Source organism: Balaenoptera physalus (assembly GCF_965194825.1).
Source record: "Balaenoptera physalus genome assembly, chromosome: 1".
NCBI classification, from domain to species: domain Eukaryota; kingdom Metazoa; phylum Chordata; class Mammalia; order Artiodactyla; family Balaenopteridae; genus Balaenoptera; species Balaenoptera physalus.
In genome coordinates this window covers 120,425,851-120,448,711 of record NC_138882.1, presented here as the reverse complement: position 1 = coordinate 120,448,711, position 22,861 = coordinate 120,425,851, and the positions used below count along the sequence as shown (strand labels likewise).

The following is a 22,861-nucleotide window of genomic DNA, read 5'->3' as shown; positions in this document are numbered from 1 at the left end:
CAAGTAAGAAGCAATGACAGGGGCTTCCCTGGTGGCGCAGTGGTTGAGAATCTGCCTGCCAATGCAGGGTACACGGGTTCGAGCCCTGGTCTGGGAAGATCCCACATGCCGCGGAGCAACTGGGTCCGTGAGCCACAATTACTGAGCCTGCGCGTCTGGAGCCTGTGCTCCGCAACAAGAGAGGCCACTATAATGAGAGGCCCGCGCACCGCGATGAAGAGTGGCCCCCGCTTGCCGCAACTGGAGAAAGCCCTTGCGCAGGAACTAAGACCCAACACAGCCATAAATAAATAAATAAAATTTTTTAAAAAAGAAGCAATGACAATATAACACGATAAACGCCATAATGGAATATAATGAAAGTGATAAGGAGGGGTACCTGGACTAGTTTGAGGATGTCAGAGAAGGCTTCTAGGTGGATATAAGCCTAATTTTGAAAGAAGAGTAGGAGTTATTCAGTCAGAGATAGGGAGAGAGTATTCCAAGCCGAGGAAAAATACGTAAAAATGACCAGAGATGAGCAAGAGCATGATGCGGCTCTAGAAAGTAAAAGGAGTTCAAGAATCCATTGTCATTATGGAGTTTTGGAAGTGGGTGGAGAGGAGCAAGAAATATGGCTGCAGAGAGGAATAGGGCCTGAATCATCAGGGACCTTGTACGCATGTTGAAAAGTTGGACTTAACCCTGAGCACCATAGCGGAGTCATTGAAGACTGGAGACATGGAGGCCAGTTGAGTGAGTGTTGCAGTAGTTCAGAAGTAACTGGCAGTGAGACTGGAAAGATGAGAATAGGTCAAAGAAAAAAAAAGGCAGATGTGGAGGAGGCAGGGCTTGAGGTTTGTCCACATATGAGTCATTAGGGAGAAGGACCTATTGGGGATGCTGCCCTGGCTGCCCTATAGGTCAGCCTGTGTTGACCTCCATCATTACACTTGCACCCCTAAGGATTATAGTTATCTAAAATGATGTGTGTCATCTGCTAGACCATGAGCTATGTGAGGACAGGGCAATTGTTTTATCACTGTATGAATAGCTGCCTTGCACTTACTAGGTACCTAATTGACACTTGATAATCCAAAATAAATAGTCATATTTTACAGAAATGTGCAATTGTCATATCAGATTGTTCCTTCTAAAGAAATCGAAACTTTAATTAAAAAAAAAACATAGCAAAGCATAATAACATTCAGAAGAATTACTTTCTCTTAGTTTAAGAGGGTAATTTTACCATTCTTATTGTAATCAGGTGTTTAAAATACTTTTTCGCAGGAAGGGTATTTGTCCATGAATGGGCTCATCTACGATGGGGAGTATTTAATGAGTATGATAATGACCAGAAATTCTACTTATTCAATAGAAGAAAAAAACCAGTGATGTATGTATATTTTGATTAACTTTTCACAAACTATTTTAAATTGCAAACAATTTTGTCTTGAATTGATTACTTAAAAAATGTCAGTCTTTTGTCTTATTTTCTATCTCTCACTCTTAGTGCCATCTTTTTCAGATTCCCATAAAACTACTACTTTTGTTCACTTTACAAGTGTCTTAATTAGTTGAGTTCTCTACTCTGCAGCTACAAATCATTTGCCTCTTTGTGTGTGTGTGTACAACTAGAAGAAATCCACAGGTGCTACGTTCAGTATCTCCATCTTCCTGTATCAGTGACATAAACAAAGCTTCAGTGCCTTGAGGGTAGAATACTATCTGTGTGAACTATGTCAGTTTGAATGGGCCTGGGAGAGACTGTGGAATTTAGCTGGAAGACAGTCCAAATATTAAAACAAAACAGAAAACTTCTCCCGATTTGAATACAACCTTGTATGGTGTCAATAGGAAGCAAAATGAACACTTAGAAAGTACCTCTGCTGCTGTGATTTTATGGGTGAGTTCTTGCAATCAAGAGTTTCAGGGAACAAACTGCTTTAGTACAAACGTAAAAGGGAACTTCCCAATTTATTTTGGAGAGCTAGCATAATTCAGATACTAAAACCTGACAGATGGCATGAAAAAGAATTCTGTAGATACAGCTTTCTAAAAAGGTTTTAAATAAAAGGATAGTAAGTTACACCTGGCATAATTAAGGGAATAACAAACACACTAAGGCCAAGAAGGATGTCTTCCAGAAGTCTGAAAATGCTATGATATTAGGTAAGTAATTAATATAGTATATCAAGTAAAAAAAGAAAATTAAATGATTATTCCAACAGATTCTGAAAAGGAATTTGATAAGCTTGCACATTTATGCCTCAGTTAAAAACAACCACCTCTTTTTAAAGACTAGAGCTGGCACAACACGCCTCTTCACTTTTGCTTCCAGTTCTACTCCCCTGGTGGCTGTTTAAGGAGACGCACTCAGCTTTGGTTTGGTTACTGTCTTTATTCAGCACAGTTTCCAAGGGAAGCTGCACTGGGCTCAGAGCTCAGCCTTGGCTTCCCCTTTCTCCCACAGGAGCATTACCGCTCTCCATTTTCGCCTTTCTTTATTACATTCAAACTCTGTCAGCTTGGTCCACTACCATGACATTTTCCCTCACTCTTATGTCACTTTAGGTATAAAAAGACACTAAGTGCTTCCCAGAGCCGTACACAGTCTACCTGATTGGCTTGTTCCCTCCGCACCGCAGACACCACTCCCCAGGGCCACTCCCCTGACGCGATCATATGTTGGATGCACTTCTCAAATCTCAGCCCAAGGATGCCATTCAGCCCTGACATCTGCCTTTGCCACTTCTCCTGGCTAAGCTTCCAGACAGACACTGCATATCCCCTTGAGAGAAAAGCTGGTTAGTACCTATTCCTTCCTAGGGATATTCCAGAAATATCTACATATACAGCATGTTCATCCTTCCACAGATAACATTTGCAAAACCATGTCCTTACCATGTCCTCTTAACAATAAATCGTATTATAACATACAAATAGCATTTATTGCTTATCTACCAAAATTTTTTTATCACTTTTAAGGCCTAGAAACAATTACAAAAATGACAGTACTGCCCACAATAGAAGGCTTCCTTAATATGATGCAGAAAACATCAATTGAAAGCCAACTGCCTACCTCATATTTAATAGGGAATCACTAGACATTCCCAGGAATAAGATAAGAGTGGGCACTGTTAGCAGTTATCCAATCTTGTTTAGAAAGTTGTAGCCAATGCAATAATATGTTGGGGAGGTTAAAAGAGGGGGGGCTACTAGAAAGGGAGAGAGAAAATTGCTTCTAGGCAGATGATATGTGGTCCACTTAGAAAGCCTGAGGGAAAAAATAGAAATTAAAATTGATAAGGGAAGTCAATAAGGCAACCAGAGATATTTGAAGAAAACTCTAAGAAATGTGAAAGTTATATCTGAAGAAAACCATAGCATAAAATCCTTCTAAAGGATTTAAAAGAAAATCAAGATTAAACGAGAGATTTTCAATTCATGGAATATGTAAATTCAACCCCAATTAATATATAGGTTTTATAAAACTCTAATCAAAAGTACTTCTATTTTTACCTCATTTTAAAGTCCCAGAGTTTATTCAGTAGATAGTACCTGAGAACATTTTCGAAAAAGAATAGGTATAAAGGAAATTTTTCTCATTGAATTTTAAATATACAATAAAGCTATGTTAATTAAAACAATGTGAACTGACAGACACTTACACAATAATTTACTATTTAATACAGCTAGAATTATAAATCTACAAGGAAAGACAATATTTCTTAAGATGTCAGGACAATTTTTAACTATGTGGGGGGAAAAATTAACAGACTCTCTTTCAATTGGATAGACTCATTAAATATAAAAAATAAAACCGTAATGAAAACCAGAAGAACATTAATACATATCAAACTCCTATATGGTGAAGGTCTTTCTATACATTCAAGAATTGGAAAAAGACATAACTAAAAGAATAATAAATTTGGCTACATATAAATTAAAAATTTTGTTGCATATAAGTCAAACATAAACTAAATTAAAAAATAAGAAACAGAAAAAGATATTTGCAAAAATTAAAAAAAACAGGCTTCTAAAAACTTAGTATTATAACACATAAAGAACTTTTGAAAACCAGTAGGAAAACAATAACACCCTAATAGAAAAATAGACACAGGAGAAGAATAATTTACGAAGGAAGAAATAAAAATGGCCAGTAAAAATGTAAAACTGTTCAGACATACTAGTAATCAAAGAGGTGCAAATTTGACAAAGATGAGAATCGTTTATTACCTAGTAAGTGACTGTCAGTGGGATGAGTGCTCCCATAGATGGTTATTAGAGGAATAAACCAGCATAACTTTTCTGGAAAGCAATTTGGTGACACATATCAAATCTCTAAAAATGTTTTCTATTTCTTGCTCCAGTAATTTCATGTTTAACAATCCATTTTAAAGGAAATGATAGAATGAGCTCTATCAACAGGCTTTAAAATTTTCAAACTTCTGGGTCTGATCATTTATTCTGGGAGTCAGTCATGTAGCAAACTTGGAAACAGAGTCAAATTTTTATGTGACATTTTATTTATTCATGGAAGTTTTATTTTTAGCACTGAAAAATTTGGGGGGGGAACAAAATGAAGTAAATTAGGCTAAATTCTTGTTGTAGTATCAAAATATGAAATTATTAAAATCACATTTTGAAAGAATATTATGAATTATAACAATACATTACAATTTAAATGTACTAAAATACTAAGTTTTTTAAGATAAAGAAGCAAAGCTATACGTAGAATGTTATGCTGATACATAGAGAAGGAAATGCTTCAATATGCTAACAGTAGTTTATCTCTGACAGTGGGACGTGATTCTTTTTTTCTTCTCTTCTTTATACTTTTTTGCTATTTTCCAAATTTCCTATAGTGTTCATATATTATTTATATACTCATAAAATGTGGGTGAAAAGTACTCCATTTATAATAGTGACAAAAGTCATAAGCGTGTAAAGAAAAATCTAATATACCTATGAACACACAAGAACTATGCAAAAACTGTATGACGTAAACTAGTTAGATCAAAACAAACAAACAAAAAATGTCAGCAAAATTTTTGAGGTAAACAAAAGAGGGCTCCTGATTTTCCAGGGACAAGGGGACTAGATTAGGAAGTGCCTTAAGACTTTGATCCTTATTAATTCTTAACAGTAGCTGTAAGCCAGCCTTAGCTCTTCTGCTGCATAGAAACACATTCTGATATCATTTTGGGAACCCCTCAGATACTTTCTGGCAAACAGAAATTACTCTAATGAGAATTTAATAATTTTGCTATTTAAGGGGATGTATTTATTTCTTGAATTATGAAAGGAAATCGTAGACAAAGCCATCTGTAGAACCTGACCACAGAGTCCAACACTTCTAAATTATATCACCTAAACATCTAACCTTAATATATTTTCAGATGTTCGGCAACTATTTCTGGTAAAAACGTACTACAGAAGTGTCAAGGAGGAAGCTGTGTCACCCAAACATGCAAATCCGACAGAGTAACAGGACTGTACGAAAAAGGATGTGAGTTCATACCTGATGAAGTTCAGACTGAGAAGGCTTCCATAATGTATTCACAAAATATTCGTTCTGTAAGTGCCTTGTTCCTTTTGTTTTTCTTTTTTTCTTGACACTTATGAATTTAGTGAGGTTTTTATCCCAGATGCTGCAAGAAAAGGTCAAATGTTAGGAAGTCATCAGAGAACAGCTGATCTCTGTGGGACAAGCCGGGAGAACAAAATCAGGGATAAAGTCCTATCTTCCTCAGACCCCTTCCTTAGGTCCATTTTTTGCTTCTCCATCATCTCCCTCCCACTAGCTTTTAGTTTAAGGGCTTAGAACTACTTCAAATATCCTTAAAGGCAGACAAGCACAAGAATTAGTTAAACAAGAAATTTATCCAGGGGGAAGAGGCACTTCTTTTTTTTAGTAATAAGAACATGATCAGTAGCCTTTAATTTAACTTTCAGAGATCTCTTTTCGGCCTGCATATTTGCTTTTGGTTGTTAACTAAAATTTTCTATCTTTTTAACAGTGTTGATGCCTTTAGGGAGCTTGTACATAGTTTTGTTTTGTTTTGTTTTTTAATTTTATTTATTTATTTATTTTTGGCTGTGTTGGGTCTTCGTTTCTGTGCGAGGGCTTTCTCTAGTTGCAGCAAGTGGGGGCTACTCTTCATTGCGGTGCGCGGGCCTCTCACTATTGCGGCCTCTACTTGTTGCGGAGCACAGGCTCCAGACGCGCAGGCTCAGCAATTGTGGCTCACGGGCCTAGTCGCTCCGCGGCATGTGGGACCCTCCCAGACCAGGGCTCGAACCCATGTCCCCTGCATTGGCAGGCAGACTCTCAACCACTGCGCCACCAGGGAAGCCCCTGTACATAGTTTTAATAGCTTTAAGTAGTTTTAAAATACAGATCTTCCTCCAGCCCATTGTAAGTTGAAAATATCTCAAGTTGAAAATGCATTTACTATACGTCACCTACAAAACATCATAGCTTAGCCTAGCCTGCCTTACACATGCTCAGAACACTTACATTAGTTTTTAGTTGGGCAAAATCATCTAACACAGAGTCTATTGTATAATAAAGTGTTGAATATGTCATGTAATTTATTAAATACTGTAGAAAAGTGAAAAACAGAATGGTTGTAAGTATATTGGTTATTTACCCTCATGATCCTATGGTTGACTAGAAGCTATGTTCGGCTCGCTGCCAATAGCCAGCATCACCAGAGAGTATCATACCGCATACCACTAGCGCAGGAAAAGATCAAATTTCAAAATTTGAGGTATGGTTTCTATTGAATGTGTATTGCTTTTGCACCACAATAAACTCAAAAAATCATAAGTTGAACCATTGTAAGTTGGAGACTGCATTTCTCAATGATTTTTTAAGTGACCAACTGGTCATAAAATAAACTTGACAAATTATCTTTATTAATGTCAAACATATACATCAGCAAATTTGCACAAACTAAGATAAATGCATCAGTTAACTTACTTTAGTGCGGAGCGCCACTTATCTTCCAGTCTCTTTCATAAAATTATGTTTTCCTTTCGGTGTAAGAGTGAAGTAACTTGCAAGAGCCTGTCTATAACAATATAGCATAAGTTTAAAAAATGTGATACACCATGGTTCACTAGGGCCATCCTTCAGTCTGGCTTTGCAGTCTATTTCCAGGATAATTCAGAAACTTCCAAGAGGGGGACCAGAATTTTTTTTTTTAACATCTTTATTGGAGTATAATTGCTTTATAGTGGTGTGTTAGTTTCTGCTTTATAACAAAGTGAAAAGTGAATCAGCTATACATATACATATATCCCCATATCTCTTCCCTCTTGAATCCCTCCCTATCCCACCCATCTAGGTGGTCACAAAGCACCGAGCTGATCTCCCTGTGCTATGCGGCTGCTTCCCATAGCTATCTATTTTAGATTTGGTAGTATATATATGTCCATGCCACTCTCTCACTTCGTCCCAGCTTACCCATCCCCCTCCCCATGTCCTCAAGTCCATTCTCTACATCTGCATCTTTATTCCTGTCCTGCCCCTAGGTTCTTCAGAACCTTTTTTTTTTTTGTTAGATTCCATATATATGTGTTAGCATATGGTATTTGTTTTTCTCTTTCTGACTTACTTCACTCTGTATTACAGACTCTAGGTCCATCCACCTCAGTACAAATAACTCAATTTCGTTTCTTTTTATGGCTGAGTAATATTCCATTGTATATATGTGCCACATCTTCTTTATCCATTCATCTGTTGATGGACACTTAGGTTGCTTCCATATCCTGGCTACTGTAAATAGAGCTGCAGTGAACATTGTGGTACATGACTCTTTTTGAATTACCGTTTTCTCAGGGTATATGCCCAGCAGTGGGATTGCTGGGTCATATGGTAGTTCAATTTTTAGTTTTTTAAGGAACCTCCATACTGTTCTCCATAGCAGCTGTATCAATTTACATTCCCACCAACAATGCAAGAGGGTTCCCTTTTCTCCACACCCTCTCCAGCATTTATTATTTGTAGACTTTTTGATGATGGCCATTCTGACCAGTGTGAGGTGATACCTCATTGTAGTTTTGATTTGCATTTCTCTAATAATTAGTGATGTTGAGCATTCTTTCATGTGTTTGTTGGAAATCTTCTTTGGAGAAATGTCTATTTAGGTCTTCTGCCCATTTTTGGATTGGGTTGTTTCGTTTTTTATTTTGAGCTGCATGAGCTGCTTGTAAATTTTGGAGATTAGTCCCTTGTCAGTTGCTTCGTTTGCAAATATTTTCTCCCATTCTGAGGGTTGTCTTTTTGTCTTGTTTATGGTTTCCTTTGCTGTGCAAAAGCTTTGAAGTTTCATTAGGTCCCATTTGTTCATTTTTGTTTTTATTTCCATTTCTCTAGGAGGTGGGTCAAAAAGGATCTTGCTGTGATTTATGTCATAGAGTGCTCTGCCTATGTTTTCCTCTAAGGGTTTTATAGTGTCTGGCTGTACATTTAGGTCTTTAATCCATTTTGAGTTTATTTTTGTGTATGGTGTCAGGGAGTATTCTAATTTCATTCTTTTACATGTAGCTGTCCAGTTTTCCCAGCACCACTTATTGAAGAGGCTGTCTTTACTCCATTGTATCTTCTTGCCTCCTTTATCAAAAATAAGGTGACCATGTGTGTGTGGGTTTATCTCTGGGCTTTCTATCCTGTTCCGTGGATCTATATTTCTGTTTTTGTACCAGTCCAATACTGTCTTGATTACTGTAGCTTTGTAGTATAGTCTGAAGCCCAGGATCCTGATTCCTCCAGCTCCGTTTTTCCTTCTCAAGATTGCTTTGGCTATTCGGGGTCTTTTGTGTTTCCATACAAATTGTAAATTTTTTTGTTCTAATTCTGTGAAAATGCCATTGATAATTTGATAGGGATTGCACTGAATCTGTAGATTGCTTTGGGTAGTAGAGTCATTTTCACAATGTTGATTCTTCCAATCTAAGAACATGGTATATCTCTCCATCTGTTTGTATCATTTTAATTTCTTTCATCAGTGTCTTATAGTTTTCTGCATACAGGTCTTTTGTCTCCTTAGGAAGGTTTATTCCTAGGTATTTTATTCTTTTTGTTGCAATGGTAAAGGGGAGTGTTTCATTAATTTCTCTTTCAGATTTTTCATCATTAGTGTATAGAAATGCAAGAGATTTCTGTGCATTAATTTTGTGTCCTGCTACTTTACCAAATTCATTGATTAGCACTAGTAGTTTTCTGGTAGAATCTTTAGGATTCTCTATGTATAGTATCATGTCATCTGCAAACAGTGAGAGCTTTACTTCTTCTTTTCTGATTTGGATTCCTTTTATTTCTTTTTCTTCTCTGATTGCTGAGGCTAAAACTTCCAAAACTATGTTGAACAATAGTGGTGAGTGTGGGCACCCTTGTCTTGTTCCTGATCTTAGAGGAAATGGTTTCAGTTTTTTACCATTGAGAACGATGTTGGCTGTGGGTTTGTCATATATGGCCTTTATTATGTTGAGGTAACTTCCCTCTATGCCTACTTTCTGGAGGGTTTTTACCATAAATGGGTGTTGAATTTTGTCGAAAGCTTTTTCCGCATCTATTGAGATGAACAGATGGTTTTTCTCCTTCAGTTTGTTAATATGGTTTATCACATTGATTGATTTGCATATATTGAAGAATCCTTGCATTCCTGGGATAAACCCCACTTGATCATGGTGTATGATCCTTTTAATGTGCCGTTGGATTCTGTTTGCTAGTATTTTGTTGAGGATTTTTGCACCTATGTTCATCAGTGATATTGGCCTGTAGTTTTCTTCTTTTGTGACATCATTGTCTGGTTTTGGTATCAGGGTGATGATGGCCTCGTAGAATGAGTTTGGGAGTGTTCCTTCCTCTGCTATAGTTTAAAAGTGTTTGAGAAGGATAGGTGTTAGCTCTTCTCTAAATGTTTGATAGAATTCACCTGTGAAGCCATCTGGTCCTGGACTTTTGTTTGTTGGAAGATTTTAATCACAGTCTCAATTTCAGTGCTTGTGATTGGACTGTTTATATTTCTATTTCTTCCTGGTTCAGTCTCAGAAGGTTGTGCTTTTCTAAGAATTTGTCCATTTCTTACAGGTTGTCCATTTTATTGGCATATAGTTGCTTGTAGTAATCTCTCATGATTATTTGTATTTCTGCAGTGTCAGTTGTTACTTCTCCATTTTCATTTCTAATTCTATTAATTTGAGTCTTCTCTCTTTTTTTTTCTCGATGAGTCTGGCTAATGTTTTATCAATTTTGTTTATCTTCTCAAAGAACCAGCTTATAGTTTTACTGATCTTTGTTATCGTTTATTTCATTTCTTTTTCATTTATTTCTGACATGATCTTTATGATTTCTTTCCTTCTGCTAACTTTGGTGTTTTTTTGTTCTTCTTTCTCTAATTGCTTTAGGTGTAAGGTTAGGTTGTTTATTTGAGATGTTTCTTGTTTCTTGAGGTAGGAGTGTATTGCTATAAACTTCCCTCTTAGAACTGCTTTTGCTGCATCCCACAGGTTTTGGGTTGTCGTGTTTTCATTGTCACTTGTTTCTAGGTATTTTTTGATTTCCTGTTTGATTTACTCAGTGATCTCTTGGTTATTTAGTAGTGTATTGTTTAGCCTCCATGTGTCTGTATATTTTACAGATTTTTTCCTGCAATTGATATCTAGTCTCATAGCGTTGTGGCTGGAAAAGATACTTGATACGATTTCAATATTAATAAATTTGCCAAGGCTTAATTTGTGACCCAAGGTATGATCTACCCTGGAGAATATTCCATGAGCACAAGAGAAAAAAGTGTATTCTGTTGTTTTTGGATGGTATATCCTATAAATATCAATTAAGTCCACCTTGTTTAATGTATCATTTAAAGATTGTGTTTCCTTATTTATTTTTATTTTGGATGATCTGTCCATTGGTGAAAGTGGGGTGTTAAAGTCCCCTACTATGATTGTGTTACTGTCAATTTCCCTTTTTATGGCTGTTAGCATTTGCCTTATGTATTGAGGTGCTCCTATGTTGGGTGCATAAATATTTACAATTGTTATATCTTCTTCTTGGATTGATCCCTTGATCATTATGTAGTGTCTTCCTTTGTCTCTTGTGATAGTCTTTATTTTAAGGTCTGTTTTGTCTGATATGAGAATTGCTATTCCAGCTCTCTTTTGACTTCCATTTGCATGGAATATCTTTTTCCATCCTCTCACTTTCAGTCTGTATGTGTCCCTAGGTCTGAAGTGGGTCTCTTGTAGACAGCATATATACGGGATTTGTTTTTGTATCCATTCAGCCAGTTTATGTCTTTTAGTTAGAGCATTTAATCCATTTACATTTAAGGTTGTTATCGATATGTATGTTTCCATTACCATTTTCTTAATTGCTTTGGTTTGTTATTGTAGGTCTTTTCCTCCTCTTGTGTTTCCTGCCTAAAGAAGTTCCTTTAGCATTTGCTGTAATGTTGGTTTGGTGGTGCTGAATTCTCTTAGCTTTTGCTTGTCTGTAAAGATTATAATTTCTCTGTCAAATCTGAATGAGATCCTTGCTGGGTAGAGTAATCTTGGTTGTAGGATTTTCCCTTTCATCACTTTAAATAGGTCCTGCCACTCCCTTCTGGCTTGCAGAGTTTCTGCTAAAGATCAGCTGTTAACCTTATGGGGATTCCCTTGTATTTTATTTGTTGTTTTTCCCTTGCTGCTTTTAATATTTTTTCTTTGTATTTAATTTTTGTAGTTTGATTAATATGTGTCTTGGTGTGTTTCTCCTTGGATTTACCCCGTATGGGACTTTCTGCATTTCCTGGACTTGATTGACTATTTCCTTTCCCATATTAGGGAAGTTTTCAACTATAATCTCTTCAAATATTTTCTCAGTCCCTTTCTTTTCCTCTTCTTCTTCTGGGACCCCTATAATTCGAATGTTGGTGCATTTAATGTTGTCCCAGAGGTCTCTGAGAGTGTCCTCAATTCTTTTCATTCCTTTTTCTTTTTTCTGCTCTGTTCTTTCTTTATTCTATTTTATCTTCCAGGTCACTTATCTGTTCCCCTGCCTCAGTTATTCTGCTACTGATTCCTTCTAGAGAATTTTTAATTTCATTTATTGTGTTGTTCATCATTGTTTGTTTGCTCTTTAGTTCTTCTAGGTCCTTGTTAAATGTTTCTTGTATTTTCTCCATTCTATTTCCAAGATTTTGGATCATCTTTACTATCATTACTTTGAATTCTTTTTCAGGTAGACTGCCTATTTCCTCTTCATTTGTTTGGTCTGGTGAATTTTTACCTTGCTCCTTCATGTGCTGTGTGTTTCTCTGTCTTCTCATTTTGCTTGACTTACTGTGTTTGCGGTCTCCTTTTTTCAGGCTGCAGGTTCGTAGTTCCTGGTGTTTTTGGTGTTTGCCCCCAGTGGCTAAGGTTGGTTCAGTGGGTTGTGTAGGCTTCCTTGTGGAGGGGACTAGTGCCTGTGTTCTGGTGGATAAGGCTGGATCTTGTCTTTCTGGTGGGGAAGACCACATCCTGTGGTGTGTTTTTGGGTGTCTGTGACCTTATTATGGTATTAGGCAGCCTCTCTGCTAATGGGTGGGGTTGTGTTCCTGTCTTGCTAGTTGTTTGGCATAGGGTGTCCAGCACTGTAGTTTGCTGGTCGTTGAGTGGAGCTGGGTCTTAGCGTTGAGATGGAGATCTCTGGGTGAGCTTTCGCTGTTTGATGTTACGTGGAGCCAGGAGGTCTCTGGTGGACAAATGTTCTGAACTCAGCTCTCCCACCTCACAGACACATGCCTGACACCCAGCCGGAGCACCAAGCCCCTGTCAGCCACATGGCTCAGACGAAAAGGGAGAAAAAAAGAAAGAAAGAAAGAGAAAAAAAAAGAGAAATAAAATAAAGTTATTAAAATAAAAAATTTAAAGAAATTATGAAAAATAAAGAAATTAAAAATATAAAAAGAGAATGAAAAAAGAAGAGAGCCACCAAACCAGAAAACAAATCCACCAATGACAACAAGTGCTAAAAACTACAAAAATAAACAAACAAAAAACAGAAAGAGAGAACTGTAGAACAAATGGTAAAAGCAAAGCTATACAGACAAAATCACACAAAGAAGCATACACATACACACTCAGAAAAAGAGAAAAAGAAAAAAAATCTATATTTAAAAATAAAAGGAAGAGAGCAACCAAATCAATAAACAAATCTACCAATGATAATAAACTATGAATACTAAACTAAGATAAACATAAAACCAGAAACAAATTAGATGCAGAAGCAAACCCCAAGTGTACATTTGCTCCCAAAGTCCACTGCCTCAATTTTGGAATGATTTGTTGTCTAATCAGGTATTCCAGAGATGCAGGGTACATCAAGTTGATTGTGGAGATTTAATCCGCTGCTCCTGAGGCTGCTGGGAGAATTTTCCCTTTCTCTTCTTTGTTCACACAGCTCCTGGGGTTCAGCTTTGGTTTTGGCCCCGCCTCTGTGTGTAGGTTGCCAGAGGGCGTCTGTTCTTCGCCCAGATAGGAGAGGGTTAAAGTAGTGGCTGATTAGGGGGCTCTGGCTCACTCAGGCTGGGGGGAGGGAGAGGTACGGAATGCGGCGTGAGCCTGCGGCAGCAGAGGCCAGCACGATGTTGCAACAGCCTGAGGCACGCCATGTGTTCTCCTGGGGAAGTTGTTCCTGGATCATGGGACCCTGGCAGTGGTAGGCTGCACAGCCTCCCGGGAGGGGAGGTGTGGATAGTGACCTGTACTTGCACACAGGCTTCTTGGTGTCTGTAGCAGCAGCCTTAGCATTTTATGCCTGTCTCTGGGGTCTGCGCTGATAGCCGTGGCTTGCACCCGTCACTGCCTAAACTGCCTCGTTTAGGCAGTGCTCTGAATTCTCTCTCCTCGCACACCCTGAAACAATGGTCTCTTGCCTCTTAGGCAGGTCCAAAGTTTTTCCTGGACTCCCTCCTGGTTAGCTGAAGCTGAAGCCTCAGCTCCCAGCCCTCACCTGCCCCGGCGGGTGAGCAGACAAGCCTCTCAGGATGGTGAGTGGTGGTCGGCACTGATCCTCTGTGTGGGAATCTCTCCACTTTGCCCCTGCACCCCTATTGCTGTGCTCTCCTCTGTGGCTCTGAAGCTTCCCCCTAGACACCGCCTCATATCCACCAGTGAAGGGGCTTCCTAATGTGTGGAAAGTTTTCCTCCTTCACAGCTCCCTCCCAGAGGTGTAGGTCCTGTCCCTATTCTGTTATCTCTGGGTTTTGTTTTTGTTTTTGTTTTTTGCCCTACCCAGGTACGTGAGGAGTTTCTTGCCTTTTGGGAAGTCTGAGGTCTTCTGCCAGCGTTCAGTAGGTGTTCTGTAAGAGTTGTTCCACATGTAGATGTATTTCTGATGTATTTGTGGGGAGGAAGGTGATCTCCACGTCTTACTCCTCCGCCATCTTTTTTTTTTCCTCCGCCATCTTGAAGGTCTCTCTGAGATTGTTTTAAATTAACCACAGTTAAATTTGATGCACAGTCAGGTTTGGGAGCCTCTGCTTGGGGTTTACACAAAAGTTTTCCAGGTTCCCTTCCTAAAAAGTAGCTATAATGATAATACGGAAACACTACCAAAACAATGTGAAAATTGCAAATAAAGAGAAAAATAAGTGTTTTACAGCTAATGATTACTTTCTGAACTACTTGAACCCCAGATATTTAGGATTTTTAATTGAATGATAATACTGTAAAATCACTGAGAGGAGGAACTAGGTTATACCTTCTTTGTATACTGTGCCTCTTTTTTAAATCTCCCAAATGCTAGAGATATAAAGCTTAAGAAAGGGGAAGACACTATCATTTATTGGCTGTGTTAGTATTGTCCTTATTGCATACGTTCTCATATAATTCTTGCATAACAACTACTGCCATTTTGTAGATTTAAAGAAACACTGACATACAGGTTGGTAAAGGTTACTAAAAAAACAATAAACATATTGAGCTTTTTTTTGTGTACCAGACATAGGGCTAAGTTTTGAGGAAGCAAATTTAATAAGACAGGGTTCTGTCATAGATGGATTTTCATCCCAATAAGTGCACTACAATGTTAAAGGAGCCTTATTGAAATTTCTTATAGGGTACTGTGAGGCCACAAGGTTGAGTGGAAATTCTTTAGGGGAAGGGTATGAAATGAGAAAACATTTTGAAAATAACCTTTTGGCTGAAACATGAAGGTAGAGTTCACAATGCAGAAGACAGCGGAAGAACTCCTTGACAAAGTGGGAATCATGAGCAAAGACAGAGAGATATAAAACAGTCTGGCAAGTTTGAGCACTTATAGGCTACAGTGGGGGAAATTAGAGACTTGGAATGCACGGCCAGAGCAAAGATGGTGAGTAAAGTGAAAATTCAAATCATGGAGATTGCTATTAGCTATGTGAAGTAGTCTGGATTGTAGTGTGTGAGCAATGATGAGCCACAGAAGGATCTTAAGTACAGGAATAAGAAGGAATATGTACCTGGCAGCTGTGGAGTGGACCAATTAAAGAGGGAGCAAGATGGAAAAGGCAGATAGTCTGAGGGAGGGACCATGAGGGCTTGAATGATGGAGATTCCATTGGTAAAGGAGAAAAGATGATGAACTGGAGAGAGAGAGAGAGAAATGTATTGATCTTATTATTTCACAGAGGGAAGAAGGTAGGAAAACTCTCAGTTTCCTATTTAGGTGACTATAAATAGATAGTGGTGATACCAAGTTAGGAAATACTTGGTGATGGGGAGGAGCAGAGTCAGAGGAAAGGTGATGAGTTCAATTATGAAAACCTGAAGTTTAAGGATCCTATGGGACATCCAAGTGGATTTTGGAGAGAGCTGGAATGTTGGGTGTTGAAAGTTGGAAAGCAAGGTGTTTGTAAGTCAGTGGGAAGTAAGGAAGTGAGCAGGAAGTAAAAGGATGGAGAGAGAAAATGGTACCAGGACAGAAATGTTGAGATGTAGGTGGCTTAAACATAGTGGCGATTGCTTGAAATGGCAAATTTGAGAAGTAGGAGGGAAGCCAAGAGCAGGTAAATAGATGATTGCTGAGGAGCACTAAAAGTCCACTGAGGTCAAAGACTTGTTTTGAGATAGAAACTCTGAATTATCTCTATGATTTTCCCCAGCAGTGCTCTGCAGTGATTGTGGGATTGAGCCAAGGTTATGGGGTAACAAGGCAGTCTGGGGAGGAGGGCACATAAATGTAAATCTACATTTAAAATATTTTAATCCAATTATTAAAGATTTTAACAAGTAGTTTACTGTTATCTGTATCATTTTATTGACAATTTCAGGTGGTTGAATTCTGTACAGAAAAAAACCACAATAAAGAAGCCCCAAACCAGCAAAACAGAAAATGCAATCTCCGAAGCACATGGGAAGTGATCCAAGATTCAGAGGACTTTAAGAAAACCACTCCTATGACAACACAGCCACCCAAGCCCACCTTCTCACTGTTGCAGATCGGACAAAGAATTGTGTGTTTAGTCCTTGATAAGTCTGGAAGCATGATGGTATGTTCAGTGAGTCTTGGTCTTCTGGATGGTAGTCTCACATTTGTATATGATATGATCTGGACCACAACTTGGAGCTGGCTGGGAATAAACACAACCCCAAGGGTCAGAACAGTTACAAGAATAACATTTCCATCAGAATTGCCCACCACCTCAACTTTATTCAACAAAAATTCAGCATCAAGTGTCTCATTTGCCAAATTAAATTAGCCTTCAATTTGTGATCAAAGATCTGATGAATTATATAGAATTAACATTTTTTATGTTTCACTGACCATATGTAGGTTTATAGAAGTATTACTAGAGTATTGAACTAATGATTGAACTAAAGCCAAATCCAGTTTTATCTTTTAGGGCTATTTATACAAAATAATCCTATCCAAAGATACTACTAAATATAAAGGAGAAATTTTCCTCCATAGAAGGATATGCCTTGAGTAAGCTTATTGTCATTTACTCTACATTGAGGCAGTCACTTCCAAATTCACTCTAGCCTGTTCTGTTTTTAGTCTGCCCATCTAAACCCAACCTGACTGCTTTTCTTCTGCTTCTCCATTCAGATTGGTGACCGCCTTAAACGACTGAATCAAGCAGGCAAACTTTTCCTTCTGCAGACGGTTGAGCAAGGGTCCTGGGTTGGGATGGTGACGTTTGACAGTGCTGCCTATGTAAAAAGTGAACTTGTACAGATAAACAGTGCCACTGAAAGAGACACACTTACCAGAAGCTTACCCACAGCGGCCTCAGGAGGAACGTCCATCTGCTCTGGGATTCAATCAGCATTTACTGTGAGACAAGTTGCCCTATCATAGTTTGCCAATGTTTACAATTTATGTCTCCTAAGAAATTCCCCTTTCCAGTGTTTCCATGCATGCCTAGTGTCTAGTTGAATTAGACAACCAATTGCAGAGCAATGGTTCAAATGATGCAACAACATAGGCCCCCAAAGCTATTGTTAACTAATTCATTCATGCTTTTGTGTTTTTCTGCATCTGTGCATTCATGCTTTTCTGCATGCCTTTGAAACATTCGTGGTGTTACTTCTACATGTCGGGCACTGTGATACGCATTAAGAATACCACGAGGGCCAAACATACCACACCTGCTGTCGTGGAGCTTATAATCTTATTGGGGGGAGATTCATTAACTACATAGTCACATAAATAAGTGTATAATCATACACTAATGACTGCTATGAAGAAAGGTACACAGGGATCTAAGAGGTTATCTTCTATGAAGAAAAAAGTCAACTCTGAGTTATGGTTAAATATTGAGGTAGCTTAACATTCCAAACTTCTGGGTATATAGGACCTCCTTTTTGGGAAAAAAAAAAAGGTTTATTTATTGAAATAGAAGGACTTAGGAACTGTAACTCTAATTGTATTGGGGGTGTATCCAAAGATCCCATCTTATCATCCAATCATGTCATCCCTCTACTTAGACATCAATATCTCCCCATTTTCAACAAAACTAAGTACAATTTCTCTAACTAATATTTAAGTTCTTTTATAATATAGCCCCTACCTACCTTTCCAGGCTCAAGTACTCAGGAGTCTCTCCCAGATATTCTATGTTTAAGCAAATTAGATCACCTGCCCTTGCCAGCCAGCTTCCACACCTTTGCTGGGCCAGCTCCCCATCTAGAGTAATTTCTCCTCGTCCTTTGTACCTCAAACCACACTCATTCTTCACACATCGTCATAGACACTACTACTTCTTGACATCTTTCCTGATCATTTCAACTGTACAGAGTTTCTCCTTCTGAATCCTATGAACTTTTTTCTATTTTTTTTTAAACATCTCTTACGACTTTTGACTCTTCTGTCTTATTTCCTGTCATGTCCTTTGCTCAAACAAAACTTCTTCAGAGATAGGAATTATCTTTTAACTTCCCAGTCTGCTGGCACAATATCTTTTCTATAGGAGGTTCTCAATAAAAAAAATTAAATTGAGTTATTTGATTACACCTGATGCTTAAATGCTCCAAATATAGAATAGAATCTTCTATATTTATTTAGAGGCTATTTAGGTCCATGAAATAAAGAATAAGAGGCTGAAGGAGGCTGGCTGGTCTAAGGTCTCAGAATCTAGGCAGTGTCTTGGGAAAATCTGCCCTCTGTCTGCTTGGGGCGTAACACATCAATGGGGCTGTTCCTGATTTCCAAGGCAGCAGCAGGAACATTTAGTTTTCAGCTCACACTGTTTCATGTTGACAGCGGACTCAACCATTCCCTTATGCAGTCTGTCCCTCTGGCCCTTTTATTCCACTTTGAAGGTCAGTTCCCTAAAAGTGGTTTTTATTGTGTACGCAGTCAGCTGCAAAACCCTTCTCCAGATGCCTGTGCACTTGGGTTCTCTTGCTTCTGCCACTCACCCATGCTTTGATTAAAGAAGCAAGTAAGGGAGGGAAACTGACATGTCATACTAAACTCCTGCTATACAAAGCCTGAGGGGAAATGACTAATGCCAGATGGCCTGGTGGTGAAGAGGGAACTTCTGGTTCTGTATTTTCCACTCCGATGGTGTGAGAGAGTATGTGAGGAACACAATTGGAATTTAGATGCTCCTCATGCCCAACAGAGCCCGGGTATGGGGTGGGAGGAGCTTGTGTGTGACTTCAGGGTGATGAGGTAAAGGGCCTTGGATCCTGCACTGTCTCAATTTCCCCACTAGTCCCTGGGGCAGGACCCTGGTCAGGTCTGGCAGTGGTATCGGTTGAGCTGTGGCCACTGGGCTTTGCTTGTTTTCTTAGCTTGATCAGGGCCCATTGGTCTTCCCCAGCTGACTCACCACACTCTGGCTCTCACTGTTGGAGCAGATCCCTGAGCACCCCCATGTCCTGCATCCAGCCCTTGGGAGGCTGTACACCCCTCAGCCTCTATGCCAAGATAAACTGTCTTCTTGCCTGCCAACTCTCAAGTCAGCTGCCATCCATTTCCCCTATGGATACATGGAGACTTCTGCATGTTTTCCATGACACATAGCAGTGATGGGGAGTGGGACAAGGGAATCCAAACTGAGCCCTTTCTCTGGCCTCTCAGGCCCTGCAGCTTGGTCAGACTGAGGCTACAGCCACAGCTGACAGGCTCCTGGGCTCCAGAATTCTTCACATGGCAGCAATCACAGTTCTGCTCTCTTCCCTTGTGGGGCAGCCCCCTCTCAAAAGAAGTGGGGTGGAAGTCTCCTCTGATCTCAGCTTCCCTTTCAACCTACTTAAGAGAGCCTTCCCTTCCTGAGAGTCTGGTCCAGAGAGGGGAGTTACTTAGGTTTGATTACTTGTTTCCTCTACTTCTGGGTCTCCCTTCCACTCTTTTTAAGGGAAGAGTGAACTCTTGCCTTCCTCTTCATAAACATTATTATTTAATCTAATTTTCCTTCTATCATAATCTTATCCAACATTGGCATAAAGCATATGCTCTCTATACCATGTAAAAAGCTGTGTCTACCAGGAATAGTTGAGACATAGGTGTCATAGGACAACTAGGAACTGGGGATTAATAGGAACAAAATGTTTTGCTTTAATCATAGGGGATATTAAAATTTTTAATAATTCATGTGACCTGGGGACTGACCAATCAGAACCAAGGCCAGCCATAAATAGCTTAAGGTAAGACTGGTGAATATCATACAAGCTAAAATCTGCCCCGAGTCTAATATTATTATAGTAATATATTAGTCCTCAGTATTATCCCCATTAAATAAGGGTAGTTTCTGAAGGCATCTGGGAACCTCTGAAAGCCTGTCAAGGAGAGATCATGTGAAAGAAACTAGAAAAACCTTCTTTTCTGCTTAGTGCTTCCATCCCTGGAACTGACTGCATCCCACCTTATTGAGCCTTCTCTGCAACAGGCTAACCCAGAGAAAAGACCATTGTCAAGTTCCATGGTCTTGTATCATTGCAAGACAGAGAGACATTTGACCATTCCTAGACACTTTTGTTTATTCCCTCTGGAATTTCTCTTCTCATTCCCTTTAACTGCAGTTTTCCCAAACACTTTGGCTACCCTGAGTATGACAACTCATGCCTGAATTATGTCCTTAGGTGATTAGGAAGAAATACCCAACAGATGGATCTGAAATCGTGTTACTGACCGATGGGGAGGACAACGCTATAAGCTCATGCTTTAATGAGGTGAAACAAAGCGGAGTCATCATCCATACAGTTGCCCTAGGGCCGTCTGCAGCACAGGAACTAGAGGAGCTGTCTAAAATGACAGGTGAAGGATGACCTGCTGAGTCCTACTGTATTTTCTCTTCCACTGGACTGTGAGCTCCAGTGCACTGGGTAGTAGGGGAAGGGTGGGATAGGGACAGATGGGGTTACCTTATGGACTAACTAGCTGCCTTTACCCCCAAATGACTTTTAGAACTGACTCCACTCATTTATTTTAAAGCCTTGGTTCTAGGATTAGGGCAGTCTGGAGAAGATGGGACCAGCACAGCACTCTAGGGAGAACTTGGGACTCTCTTCCCAGACACTTTATAAGGACTGGAAAGAATCTAATCGGTTAGCCAGGAACCGCTCACTTCCAGTTGGCAGCTGGCCAAGAGACCCAGGGGACACAGACGACAAGCCACTCAGTATGTAATACTATGATACAAGTGCTCTATTAGTAATAGAGGGTACAATGAGCACAAAGAAGGGAGCCTAGACTTTATCTCTGGGGAAGAAGGAGTTTACAGGAAGGTAACATCCGAATTGGGACTTGAACAAGAAATAGCAGGGGAAGGGCAAAGGGCCTGCTGAACTAAACAGAAGGTCACTCTGAAAATATAGAATATAATGCAGTTTCTTTGTAAAACATTCATATATTGTGCTTCTACCTTCCATACACATATGGTTAAAATTATCCCATCTGAACCTGGCTTCTTCAGCAGAGTAGGATTTTATTTTTTTAATTTTTTTTAACTTAGAGCCAGCATTATGGATATCAATTACTATGCTGAGTTGCCATCTAAGCCAGATAAAATGACAGGACTGTTTGCTCCTAATACTACCTGTCTTAGGCTGGGTTTCCTAGAAGCAGAGCCTGAGAAAAGGATTTAAGTGCATGTGATTTATAGAGGGAGAGCTCTCAGGAGAAAGGAAGAGTAGGGAGTAAGATCAGGCAGGGGAAGAAGCTAAGCACAGATGTGAAATTAGAGGCTAGCCAAAGCCTGGTGCCACAGGGGGCTCTGGATCTGGTATTGCATCACAGATTTGGTACAATATTGAAAGAGAAGGCTGACCTTTTGTACCACTGTGTCCATCAGTCAGTGGTTATAGACTGTCAGGGCAGGGCAGGGGTAAGGGGGCATGTTATGTCTTTAGCTAGGGTGGCCCCATTAGGTAAAGCAATTTTCTTGAATAGGAGGCAGCTATATGCCATTAATCTACCACTTAGAGCAGCTGGGGAGAGATGTGCTAGCCTAGATAAGGGGATCTGGGTGAAGTACCAGTAGGATGACCAAAATACTCTCCTTAGATTTTGGATGTCATTAACAGTTTAAAAGTGCTTTCACATCAACTATCTCAGTTACACCTATTCTAAATAGCTCAAGACTACATGGCCTGGTATATCATCTCCTGTTTACTACACATAATACTTTTCTATAACTGTCCCCTGTCAGTTGTTATTTCTTACTGTTGTAACATACATATTTCTCTTTCTGATTTAGAAGAAAACTTGAAAGTCAAGCTTGCTAAGATTATGTCTTAAATAAGAATAAATCAATACACTTGCAGTAAGGCTTAATGACTCATATGAAAGTGCATGACCTTTAAAACACGAGATTTATGTTACTAGTTTTGGTCTGTCGGAGATTCTTGACTGCTTTGCAGAGAGCTGAAGTGGCCAAATGGCTATGTTGCTGAAGCTATTATTTAATAGGATTAAAAAGTTAGTATCAGCTTCTGAGTTAATCTGGACACCTATTTAATGTTAATCTATTAGTACTTTAATAACACAATATAATATGTATTTTGTTATCTTAACAATATCTAAAATGTTGCAAATACTTGTTTTCTAGAAAATAACTTCTGATAATGTAATTGCATTTTAGGAGGTTTACAGACATATGCTTCAGATCAGGTTCAGAACAATGGCCTCATGGATGCTTTTGGGGCCCTTTCATCAGGAAATGGAGCTGTCTCCCAGCGTTCCATCCAGGTCAGAGTTCTTCCTCCTTGGTTTTTCATGTTTATAAATAACCATAGCCAAGATGGGGAGTTTAATGGTTAAAAGTTTTAAGTTCTACATTCTTCTAGTAATGAATTAAAATTAAAATAGACGTTTCAGCCTGATATTAGACATTATTACTAAAATGCAACACTATTCATTTAAACAAGGCAATTAGTGTTTCTTGTTTGGAAACAATACTAAGTGACTTCCTCT

The 22,861-nt window shown here is 39.0% G+C and overlaps 1 protein-coding gene across 3 annotated transcripts in view; it reads left to right on the top strand.

Annotated features, from left to right (window-relative positions):
• Positions 1-22,861, top strand: part of LOC309636663 (calcium-activated chloride channel regulator 1) — a 96,954-nt gene that overhangs the window by 10,857 nt on the left and 63,236 nt on the right. Inside the window, exons 4-9 of one of the 3 annotated variants that reach the window (XM_082410068.1) lie at positions 1,270-1,375; positions 5,382-5,559; positions 16,269-16,487; positions 17,048-17,275; positions 20,530-20,704; positions 22,530-22,636. The exons of 1 other annotated variant lie outside the window; for it this stretch is intronic. In XM_082410068.1, coding sequence (XP_082266194.1) covers positions 1,270-1,375; positions 5,382-5,559; positions 16,269-16,487; positions 17,048-17,275; positions 20,530-20,704; positions 22,530-22,636 — 1,013 coding nt within the window. The remainder of the gene's footprint in view (positions 1-1,269; positions 1,376-5,381; positions 5,560-16,268; positions 16,488-17,047; positions 17,276-20,529; positions 20,705-22,529; positions 22,637-22,861) is intronic. One more of the 3 variants, XM_082410069.1, reaches the window with a different exon arrangement.